Source organism: Eublepharis macularius, chromosome 5 (genome assembly GCF_028583425.1).
Source record: "Eublepharis macularius isolate TG4126 chromosome 5, MPM_Emac_v1.0, whole genome shotgun sequence".
In the NCBI taxonomy this organism is placed as follows: Eukaryota; Metazoa; Chordata; class Lepidosauria; order Squamata; family Eublepharidae; genus Eublepharis; species Eublepharis macularius.
Genome location: NC_072794.1, coordinates 60,366,014 through 60,377,109, shown reverse-complemented (window position 1 = coordinate 60,377,109; position 11,096 = coordinate 60,366,014). Strand labels below are relative to the sequence as shown.

General features: G+C 40.2%; 2 protein-coding genes across 3 annotated transcripts; one reads left to right on the top strand and one right to left on the bottom strand.

Moving 5' to 3' along the window:
• The first annotated feature begins 264 nt into the window (after positions 1–264).
• RPF1 (ribosome production factor 1 homolog) lies at positions 265–7,265 on the top strand. The gene is made up of 9 exons (XM_054982038.1): positions 265–496; positions 1,702–1,758; positions 2,890–2,970; positions 3,505–3,600; positions 4,115–4,268; positions 5,250–5,332; positions 5,421–5,602; positions 5,684–5,810; positions 6,770–7,265. The coding sequence occupies exons 1-9, from the start codon at positions 305–307 to the stop codon at positions 6,809–6,811; spliced, it is 1,014 nt and encodes a 337-aa protein (XP_054838013.1). The 5' UTR covers positions 265–304; the 3' UTR covers positions 6,812–7,265.
• A 565-nt stretch (positions 7,266–7,830) lies between these two features.
• On the bottom strand, positions 7,831–10,825 carry GNG5 (G protein subunit gamma 5). 2 transcript variants are annotated; one of them, XM_054980718.1, is made up of 3 exons: positions 10,430–10,645; positions 8,869–9,010; positions 7,831–8,063 (listed from the first exon to the last, which is right to left on the bottom strand). In XM_054980718.1, exons 1-2 carry the CDS (start codon positions 10,508–10,510, stop codon positions 8,885–8,887), a joined length of 207 nt encoding a protein of 68 aa, XP_054836693.1. In that variant the 5' UTR covers positions 10,511–10,645; the 3' UTR covers positions 7,831–8,063; positions 8,869–8,884. The 2 variants fall into 2 exon arrangements, with proteins under 2 accessions (XP_054836693.1, XP_054836692.1); XM_054980717.1 differs by lacking the exon at positions 7,831–8,063 and having other exon boundaries at positions 10,430–10,825.
• Positions 10,826–11,096: the final 271 nt, after the last annotated feature.

Here is an 11,096-nt window from a genome sequence, read left to right as displayed (position 1 = left end):
ATTTTTTTATACTCGACTACAACCAACCATACAGCCGTTTTTTTAAAAAAGGGCAGATTGACAGCAAGAAGGTGGTAGATATGAGCATGCGCAAAAAACGGTGTGTGTATGTGTTTTTAAAGCGCATTTCTCATTGTATGATGCACAGGCGCAATTGTTTGGCTTATTGCCATAAAGGTAGGCATTTCCCATCATTGACGTTCGACAGACATTCCTCTTTTGCGCGTGCGCCATCGTGTGACCAATCAGCGAATGACCCCGGAAGAGGATGAAGTGGTGAAAGATCAGGGTCTGAGAAGAAAGCATGGCGGACAACGTCGGGAAAGCGAGACGGAGCGAGGAAGGCCAGTGCGATGCAGAAAAGGGGGGCGCTGGTTCCGGTGCGTCCGTCGAACAGGGCCAGGTCCTGTTCCCGCCGTCCTTCAGCGTCTCTGAAATCAAGAACAAGCAGCGGCGCCATTTCATGTTCCTGCGCTGGAAGCAGCAACAGAGGAAGGTGGGAGGGGAGGAGGAGAGCGATCGCCTTGGCTTTATTATGATTGACGATTGGCGGGCTTTTTAGGATGCGCGTGTGTAATGAAAGAGATGGAATCAAAACAACGAATGCGCTTCAACTTTCCTATTTACCGGGGTGGCCCTTTCCCCTCCTCAAACATTCTCCCTTCAGGGATGCCTAGTGTTGCTGATCTCTTTAAAAACAACTTGGTTTCTCGTTTTTCAGAATTCAGCTCGTTGTTGCACTGAAGGCATGCCCTTTCAGTGAAATGTAGGAGGCTGTGAAAAATGTTGATACATTGCTGGTGGGGAGGGAGGTTAGGCAGCATATCATGTGTGCCGATTTACTGATCTTGAAAAGAGGTGATGAACTTGGCAGGGAAATGCATTGTGGCCTTCTGAAGTCTATGAGAAGGAAACAGTGTGTCATGTATTGGACTTGGACAGAGAACACATTGATTAAGATACCCACTTAGATGTAAAACTTAGTGCATCCCAGTTTCCTTGCTCTAATCTACTGGATAGCTGTGGGAAGAAAATGGGATAACCTTATGGATATTACTTTGAGTTCCTTGAAAAAAAAGTAGACCTTTGGTGCAGTTTATTCCTTTACATGTATACCATGGAAGGTAATAGCTGTTTGTTGCAACACATGATAGTGGAAAACTTAAGTCTAAAAGGTTAAATACTGTTAATTATATGTAAATATTGTTAATTATATGATGGTAATAAATTGTTATGCCTCTAATCTGACATCTGTTATGATTGGGGGGAAATTATATGTAATAAGTTAAATAGAAGTGCAGTGACACCTTAAAGACTAACAAAATTTATTCTAGTGTAAACTTGTCTGAGTCAGATGCAACATCAGATGGATGAAGTGTACGTCTGTAGGGGAATTACTTCAAAGTTACAGATAACAGAAAAGTGAGAATGAGGACATGCATGTGATGAAGTGAGCTCTGACTCACAAAAAACTATGCTGGAATAAATTTTGCTAAGTCATTTCAGTTGCCCCTGGATTTATGTTTAATTTTTTTGCTAACAACTACCTCAGAAATTATTATTCAGAGTTATGTGCAAATTGTTCCTGTTTCTGTTGACTATTTTTTCATTGCCAGTGTAGCCATTTATACACAAATATCTGACTTTTCCCTTTCTAACTTCTGCAGCTCATTATTATATTTTGTTTTTTTCCCTCTCCAGGAGAAATTAGCCATTAAGAAAAAGCGAAAAAAGGAGCGAGAAGCCCTTGGAGACCAGGTAGAAATGAAGGGTTAGCGGCTGAATTGATCAATCTGATATGTTCTTAACTAACATAATAGCAATAAACTGATTTGTACTTCTCTCAGTACAATTTACTGAAAAACATTCAAGATTACTGTTTGTTGCAGCACGATAGTGGGCAACTTCACACCACTAGGTACAATACCATTAACTGTGTGGTTGTGGGGACTCAGTAGCCAGTTGTGTTGCATATCAAATCATGTTCAACCTTTCCCCCTTACCTCTGTTATGCATTATATGGCTACAATGAATTTAATTCATGGTAGCAGTGGGAGCTGTCATAGCAAATTGGATATAATCTGGAATATCCTTTGTCAGATGTGCCTTTTATGATTAATACGTAGATGGCCTTTGCTAAGTCACTGGTGTCTTGGCTTTAATCATCTCATTTGTAATCCAGATATTCAAATATTAGCCTGCCGTACAGGGAGGCTGTAATTAATACTGAAGTGTCATATTCCATGGAACATGGAGTTTTGCTGTATCCCTTCTAACTCCTGGAAACATCATTCCTAGGACTACAGACCTGAATGGAAGAATAACTGGTGTGGGGGGCGGGGGTGGACTGGAGAGAGGAAGGACAAAGGGTTGGAAATGTTGATTCCCATGTGACTCCAAGAATGATCTTTCTGGGGCTTGGCAGGGGCTGCGGGAATGGAGAGGAGCATAGGAAAGCACATTGCACAGGTGGTTGGATACATGCCAATATATTTGAGAAGTTGAAATGTGGCAGTGGTATAGTATCAGTAGGTTTTTCATGTATTGCAGAAGTGCTCAAGATGTTATCACAAGAGTGATATAAAAAGATATAGGAGCATAACTGTTGTAGTTTACCAACGATTATATGAAACATTCCAGGGCTCTCATTTTTTAGAAACTATCAAAACCTGTAGTTAGAACTAAAATCTGAATTCAAAACTATACTTTTCTCACTTAAAATTATATTTTTCTCACTTGCAACTTTACTTTTATGAAGAGTTTGGCATAGTTAATATTAGAGTAGTATGTATTGATCTTAACTGCTAGTAGATGATAGAAATAGAACAGTAGTTGATATAAATAAAGTGTATATCCATTTCATGTGTTAATATTTTTTATTTCTTAAAGGCACCACCAAAGCCGGTACCAAAGACAATTGAAAACCAGCGTGTATATGATGAAACTGCAGTAGATCCCAATGATGAAGAGGTAGCTGTTTGAAAAACACTAGCACTCCTTAAAATGCACCTGGCGTGGATGAAATTTTTGCAGGGCTTTTGCTGTCATTTTGCACACATTTGACATTTGACAAAAAGGTCAGTCATCATTCTTGAAAAATTGAGCTACTTATTGTTCTCTTACACGCAACAAAGATGGAAATCATGGCGAGCTCTTACAGTAAGACATTCATTTCTGAGCAAGGCTCATTTCTTAATAAATAGCAACATTTCAGAGCTTTTGGTTTAGAAGATAAAGCAAATTGCTTTTGTTCTCAGTTCTTAAGTACTTGTCTGACTACTCAAACCAGAATACTCAAGTCATAAAGAAATTCCAAGTGACTGAGCTGGCTTCATGCTGCTTAATATCTGCTGTCCCAATTTTAGTAAGCAGTAAACATATATAACTAATATAGAGCCATTGGGCCTTAGTTCCACATGTGTACTTCTCAAATTGAAGGCTTTCTTTTTTTAAAGAAACACAAACACCATTTAATATGGCATCATATAATCATTATGTTTCTAGGTTGCTTTGGATGAAGCCACAGATGAATTTGCACCCTACTTCAACAGACAGACAGTTCCAAAGATTCTTATTACAACATCTGACAGGCCCCGAGGGGTAAAAACGCATTCTTTAAATTGGTGGTAAAAGCTTATTTTATTTTGCAGTTGGAATATTGTGGGGGTGAAGACTATTTTTGTGTAAATGGCTTTCATTTTTATATTAAGACAGGTTTCTCTATACCCCTTGCTTAGCACACGAAGTCCTCCTGCAAGTTGCAGAAAACACAGAACACAGGCATTTGTGAAGTCTGTATCTCTTCTGACAAGGGTTAATGTTCCTTGTGGGTTGTACAGATAGCTTAAAAGTATATACAACACAGAAATTTCCATAAGCTTGTATATGAATGTTCCATTCATAAGAGTTATATTGTACTATGTTCAAAGAACAGCAGAAACTTTAAAAATTTAATACAATAATCCTTTTAGCAGCTGTGATGGTTTTGTTGGAAGAACTTTGTTGCCAGCCGTTTGAAGTGAATAGTTAATTGACCCAGTATCGGAGTTGCCATGATGCTTTGTCCATTGTATCATCACCTCACTTCAATCTTCTGTATAAACACTTTTTGCAGAGAACTGTGAGATTCTGTGAACAGTTATCAAAGTGCATTCCAAATTCACATGTTTACTATCGAAGAGGACTGGCTCTTAAAAGAATTATTCCACAATGTATTTCAAGGGACTTCACAGACCTGATTGTTGTCAATGAAGATCGAAAAATACCAAGTATCCTTCCTCAGATATTTCTGCAATAATTTCTAAATCGGACATCTCTTGTAACTTAACTATTGCCGCACTGTTTATGCTGAACAGCATTTTAGTGGTTTGTAGATACATATTTTACTTCATATTTCAACCACTCCAGTTTCACATTATGTACAGAATAGCAAATATGAAAATGTAAGGACCTTTGTAATGGCTGCTCTGAAAATTCATTTTCCTTTGTTAGAGACAACGGGGGATCCACAAGATTCATGTGTAGTGGAAATTCCATTCTCTATTCCGTATTTTCACTGTCTGCCCTGCCCTGCCCTTCACTGCTTCTAACTCATCTTCCCCCAGGTTTCCTGCTACACCAGTCAGCTGGCAGGCAGGGCTGGAGCTGTGGGCTTGTTCCATTCACTTTGTGCACCAAGTGTTAGCATGCTGGTCTGTCTGCTGATGGGATGTGGAGGACATGGTTTTCCCTCCATCCGCCCCATCAACAGTAGCAAGAGACTTGGAGAAACTTAGGAGAGATCCTTCAGCTGCTGGTCTCCACTTCCTCCTGCCGATTCTACCTCTCTTCCCTCCTGCTTTCTTCTTGTTGCTGCCTCTGCTGAGGCTGTGCTACCTCCACCTTCCTATCTACCACCCTTGTCCTGCTTTCCTTACTCACCTGCACTGTTCCCTCCCTGCTCCTCCTGGAGGCCCAGCTTCTGCCTTCATTACCCATTTATGGTGTTGCTAAACAACCCTTAAAATAGATGCTGAGATACTACTCATAAGTTTGAATTGGAAGGTAGGTTCAAATTCCTTGTCTGTTCCTATTTTAATTTTCTGTAAGCCTCAAGTTTCCTCCCAATTTGTTTAAAAATTTCCCCGTTTGTATCTAGCCCCCTTGTGCAGACTTTTTGATCCACTCCCTGGTGCCATTGCTTATAATTAGATAGTTCAGAGTGCAACAGAAAGCATCAATCTGTGTTTGCCTTAACTCTCTTGGACTAGATGGGCTTGTGTTAAGTCATTTGCCTGATGGTCCAACTGCTCATTTTAGGATGAGTAGTGTTCGTCTGCGTAAAGAAATAAAGGTGAGTTTATTTCTACAGACACAGTCCTCCTGCTTCTACAACTGTTAAGTTTTAATATTTAAGGCAACACTTTTGTCTTCTATTCTAGCGAAAAGGTAAAACTCCCACAGAGCACCAGCCTGAAGTAATTCTGAACAACTTTACAACACGATTAGGACATTCGATTGGTCGTATGTTTGCTTCTCTCTTCCCTCATGATCCTCAGTTTGTTGGTAGACAGGTGGCAACATTTCACAATCAGAGGGACTATATCTTTTTTAGATTTCATAGGTGAGTATTTGAAATCTTACGTTAGCAGTAGCATTTTTAATAGCTAATGTCTTCACTAATTTTGCTAATCTTCTTTCAAAGATACATATTTAAAAATGAAAGGAAAGTGGCAATTCAAGAACTTGGCCCACGTTTTACCTTGAAATTGAGGTCTCTTCAAAAAGGAACATTTGATTCCAAGTTTGGAGAATATGAATGGATTCACAAGGTATTTCAACAATTTTTTTAGCAGAGAAAATTTCTGTAGATGTATGAAAAGTTGGATGTACTTAAGATGTACAATAGATACTGAACTCTACAGGACAGTGAAAGTCCTTGCACAGTAAGAACTAAATATTTAACCTCTGCATACTTTATCATGAAACTCCATTTTTAGCTTACATCTACTTGTATGACTTTATCATAGTTGTATTGCTTTTAGAGTATGGTGACTCTAATTTACAACCTATGCAGTGGGAAGTGGCTAGACTCCAAGGATTATGCATGCACACAGAAATATGCTTAAAGTGGTTTGTAATATCCTGGCCTGTGTTCTTCAAGCTCTTGTATAGCTGATTTGTATAATACAGTGAAGTGCTTTTGCTGTTACTGGCCAAACTGCCCCAGTAATCAAACCCAGGCTAACTTGAGTTTGCTACATAGTAGTTACTTGATCTAGAGCACTTTTATCTTGCCCATCCTCTGGTTCACCTTCTCTCTGTTGTTACAACCCTATGAGAAAGATCAAGTGAGCTGTGGCTCATGAAAGCTTATACCCTACCACAAATTTTGTTAGTCTTATAGCTGCTACTGGACTCGTGCTCTTTTCTACTATGAGAAAAGAGCGACTTGACTGAGTGTGACTGGCCCAACATCACCCAGTAAGCTTCATAGCAAAGTTAAGGATTTGAACCTGGATTTCCAGTTCACAGCTGTATAACATTGGCTCTCACTCACTGCACTGAGACACTAAGCACATGGTGAAAAAATTACTTCATAGCACAAGTCAGTATATACATGCGGACAAGCTTTTAAAAAGTATGAAATAGTCTTCAGTTACTAGCTGCATACTAACAGTTTCCCTTAATCAAATGTTCTAGATAATGAATCTGGTTATAAGAAATTCAGCATATTAGTTTTAAAGTGTTGCCCTGCTACAATATCATATTTGCTTCCTTTACTTTCCAGCGCCATGAAATGGACACAAGTCGAAGAAAATTCCACCTATAAAACTTTCTACAGCAGCAGATTAGAAACGTGGAGCGATTGTTCAATTTCTGCTGAATTGGCAAGAACATAAAAGTCTGAGATGGTGTTGACAGACTATTCTTACAAAGCAGGAAAACTTCAGCAGATGAGTTCTCTGTATGGATGAACAGTTAAACTTATCTGCAGATCTACATGTGCTATTTATTTACAGATCGCAGAAGGTCTTACTGTATGCTTCAGTGGTAACCAACTCCATTATTTGCTAGGAATATTTGCTGCACCTTTGGCTTATGCATTCTTTCCAGAGATGACGCCTATAATTTGTAATTATTTACCACAATTCTGTACTGTGAATTCTTTCCCACTTAAGTGGATTGTCCTCACAACTAGAATTGTGTTTCTGGTCCACATTTTAAATACCACATTGTAATTGAGTTGCATATCAATTTAAGAAATAAATGTTTTGCCTCTAGTACTTTCAGTTCTCTTGGATGTCAAGATAGTTATAGCTATTTCATATAAGCATTCAGTCACCAGGAATTCCAGTTACAAGTAACTTTTATGAAATCTAGGAAAGAATACAAATGTGGAAGATTTCAGTTTCTTCAAGGCCTGCCTGCCTTTGACATACTTGAATAAAAAACGAACTAGTTTCTTTTTTTTACAGCTTCCAACTTAAAGCAGCTGTGAATAAAGTAGAAATATAAACAAAAATCAGGAAATTGTTAAAAACAGATTGTTTGCATACTAGCTTTGTAAGTACAGGATAAGGCCGAGCTGCTTTGTTTGAAGGCAACTGGTAGCTATGATTAGATGACAAGAGCTGGATCCCGCTTTGCTCTTGTATAATAGTATTTATATCAGTGAAATGATTTATAGATACTGTTATGTTTGAAGGTGCCCTTCCACAAAATCAAATTATTTTGTAAGACTAGATATGTTGGACTTCTTGAAGTGATAAATACCTGGATCCTTACTGGAAAAGTACCTGAAGTGTGAATCAATATTCTTTAACCATATAACAAAGCTTTCTACTAAAATTCAAAATCAGTAACTCTTTATTGCTGAATATAAAACTGATTCCCTCATGATACAGAAGTTATTGCAACTAACATACAGTTTGTTTAGAGAGGTAGATTGTGGTAGGCATGACAAGAGTAACAGTATTTACTAGAACTAAGTTGGCACATTAAGGCAAAGTTCCTGTACAAATTCCAATCCACTGCTTTGTTTCCATGTTCATCATACACACAGATATGAAAAGTTGTTAGATCTGAAAAACAGACGAAAGTGAATTATGACTATATACTTAATTTTCTTGAAAAAATCTTAAGTATATGAGAATTTTTCCACAGATTATATACTACATTAATTTGCTTGGGATATTTATAGTGGCCACATCCCTAAAATACTAAAGATTCACAGCAATGCTGTCCCTTCAATGACTCAAAAGCCTTAGAGCTTTCCTGGATAAGGAGTTCTGCTGCAACAAACTTTAAAAGATCTAGCAGCCTTCTTCATACAACTATAGAATACTTAGAAGGATTTAATCCAATGATTTTAAGACATCTGAAAGGCTACAAGAGGCAGTGTTCCTTCAGATTTTAAAATTAACATCACTGCTGTAAACCTTTCCAGCATGATTCATCTTAACTTCTTGTGACTATGGAAATAGAAGTCAGCACTTGCAGAAAATTTTTGAAATCTGTTAAGTCATGGCAACCCTCTGTTCCAGGTAAGAGACAAGCAGGGGAGGTTTGTCATAGCCTTCCTCCACACCAACCCCAGTCTTAGTGATCTCCCATCTAACAAGCCAGGGCTGTTTGGGCTGCTGTTAAGCTGAAATTGTTTATTTAAGACAATGCCACCCAACTGAACACAGCAGGAAACCATGCATAGAGTATACAAGTTGTAGGCACTGCTCATTTCATAGAATAAGGGGATAATTTGAGAGAACCAAAGGTAGCGCTGACTCTCAAAAGCTCATATCCTGGAAATTTAGTTGGTCTTTCAGGTGCTACACGGCTACCCACCTGAAACCAAAACATACAGTTCACTTTAGAATAGAAAAAACTTACCCTGAAAGACACCAAGTTAGAGAAAAGAACAAACTTTTGGAGGCCTAAATGGATTTGTACTTGAAGAAACTCCTGTTAATAGGGGATCGTGATGTGCATTCTGCAGACAAAACTGCTTTAAGTCACTTGCAGCTTGTGAAACCTGTAATAAAAAATCCACATCCCTAGTAAACTAGTAATCATTTTAACTAGATAGTAAAATTGTTTAATCAGAAACTGGAACCCCCTTTCCCATCCTCTGAGAAACTACAGAAATTTTGTCTCCTGATTTCAGGAGAACTCCGTTCCTGTGAGAAAATTTTGAAGTGCAATTCTGCCATTTGCATTAGATGAAGCCAAGTCACATCAGTATACGTAGGCTGGCAGTCTTGAATGAGTCCTTGGACAACAGATTGTAACTTATTAAATAGCTATTCCCAAAACGTTCAACTATAACACATTTGGCACTTTTTGCCTTTGGCTACAACAGTAGTTTTACAGATACTCCACTGCTTCCGCTGAGGGAAGGATGCCTTACATTCTTATTTGTGGACATAAAGAAGTGGATTGGAGATTGGGCCAGTGCTGTACAAGTATGTGAAGTTTTAAAGGCTGCAGTAAATACATATATAGTTTTAAAAGGTCCCTGAAATTTCAGTCCTTATTGGGGAAAACCTACCTCCACGAGTTTACCAAAGGGGGAAAGGGAAATTACTTAACTTTTGCAAACTAAAAAAAAGTATGTGGAAACATCATACAGTTCCTGTAATTGACTTACAGAAAAATCCCCATTGATTAAAAATAACTTGCCTCAGATGATGTTTTTTGGGGGGCCAACAGGCCCTTTGAGCTCCCTAGCAACTCCCTGAAGCTTTAAAAAAATCGCACGGGGGTGATGATGGTTTTGTCTCCTATAAATGCTGTATGTTCCTCTTTCGAAGCTCAGACTTACCAAGTGGCTGTAGGGAGGTGGTTATATCGCTCCCTGCCTTCCATGTAGATTACTAAATACTATCTGACAGGCACTTTAAGAGCAAACACTGCATATGGCTGCATTTCTGCATCTACAGTTCTTCTATCTTAACGCAGAGCACAAAGGATGGCCCAGCTCATGTCAAGTCAGAGCTGCCTTTGTCAATCCTGCAGAGCGGTCTGTTTTCCTCTGGCCTGACACACTTCCCCATTTTGCGGCCAGGGCGGACTCCCAGTTGAGTTGCCAGAGATTTCTTATGTTAAGTATTCTATGCCCCCCTACGGTAGGCGAGGCACAGCCGGACATGTCTGCAACTGCAGACGAGACACAGACCCAACCCGCCTCCTCAAAACTCTTTTCAAAGAAGCAGAACAGGAAGAAGCGAATTTGGGAGCGGAGCCGTTCCTCCGGGCAGCGTATAACGGGCAGGGCGACTGAAAGATTGCTTGGGTGATTTGTAAGGACGCTCTGCACATGCTCGAAGTACTCCGCCCTTCTTCACTTGTCTGAAGCAGCTACGCCCCGATATCAGGCGGGAGAAGCCCACTTCAGCGCTCCCCGAGGCGCCGTAATGGCGGCCAGGGCCCAACCCCTTCTGCTCGCCCTCACCTTCACGCGGCTCACGCTGGCCTCCAGGCGCAGCTGCTGCACCACTTTTCTCATAGCCACGACGCTGGAAGAGCCGGACATGGTCTTTCAGCCGGGAAGGAGCCGCTGCCCGGAGCACTGCCGCGTCTGACGGCGAAGGGAGGTTGCCACTAAACTTTTCACCAAGTTTCCGGCGCTTTGCGAAGTCTCCCCCTCGGCGCCTGCGCAACGGGCTTTCCCGTGCTTGGGGGAAGGAAGGGCGCCAGGCAGACTGTGTGGCGGGTGGCGGCGGGTTTCGGGGCTTCGTTGTGCTGTGGGGAGATGCTTGGCTTTTAGGAAAAAGCATCGGGTGTGGGGGCTGGTTTCCTCCCAGAAGTCCCTTATAAAGTTTGGGGCACAGAAGGCGCCTAAATGCCATTTTTCTCCCTCTCCGTTTAGAGAGTGAGATAGCTTGATACTCAAATTGGTCCCATTTGATCATTCAGTTTCGATGATTCCCCTTACCCACCATTTTGGTCTACGAATAAATGGCCAGTTCTTGCCGTTGGGTTCTGATTTCTTTCTCTTAATATCCCCCGTCCCTGCCCCCGCTCAAAACCAGATACTGGCTTTTCGTTACCATTAATGGAATAATAATTGTTAACTAGGGAAGAAAAGTAAACGATGGATCTTAGTTTTTTATAAGCTG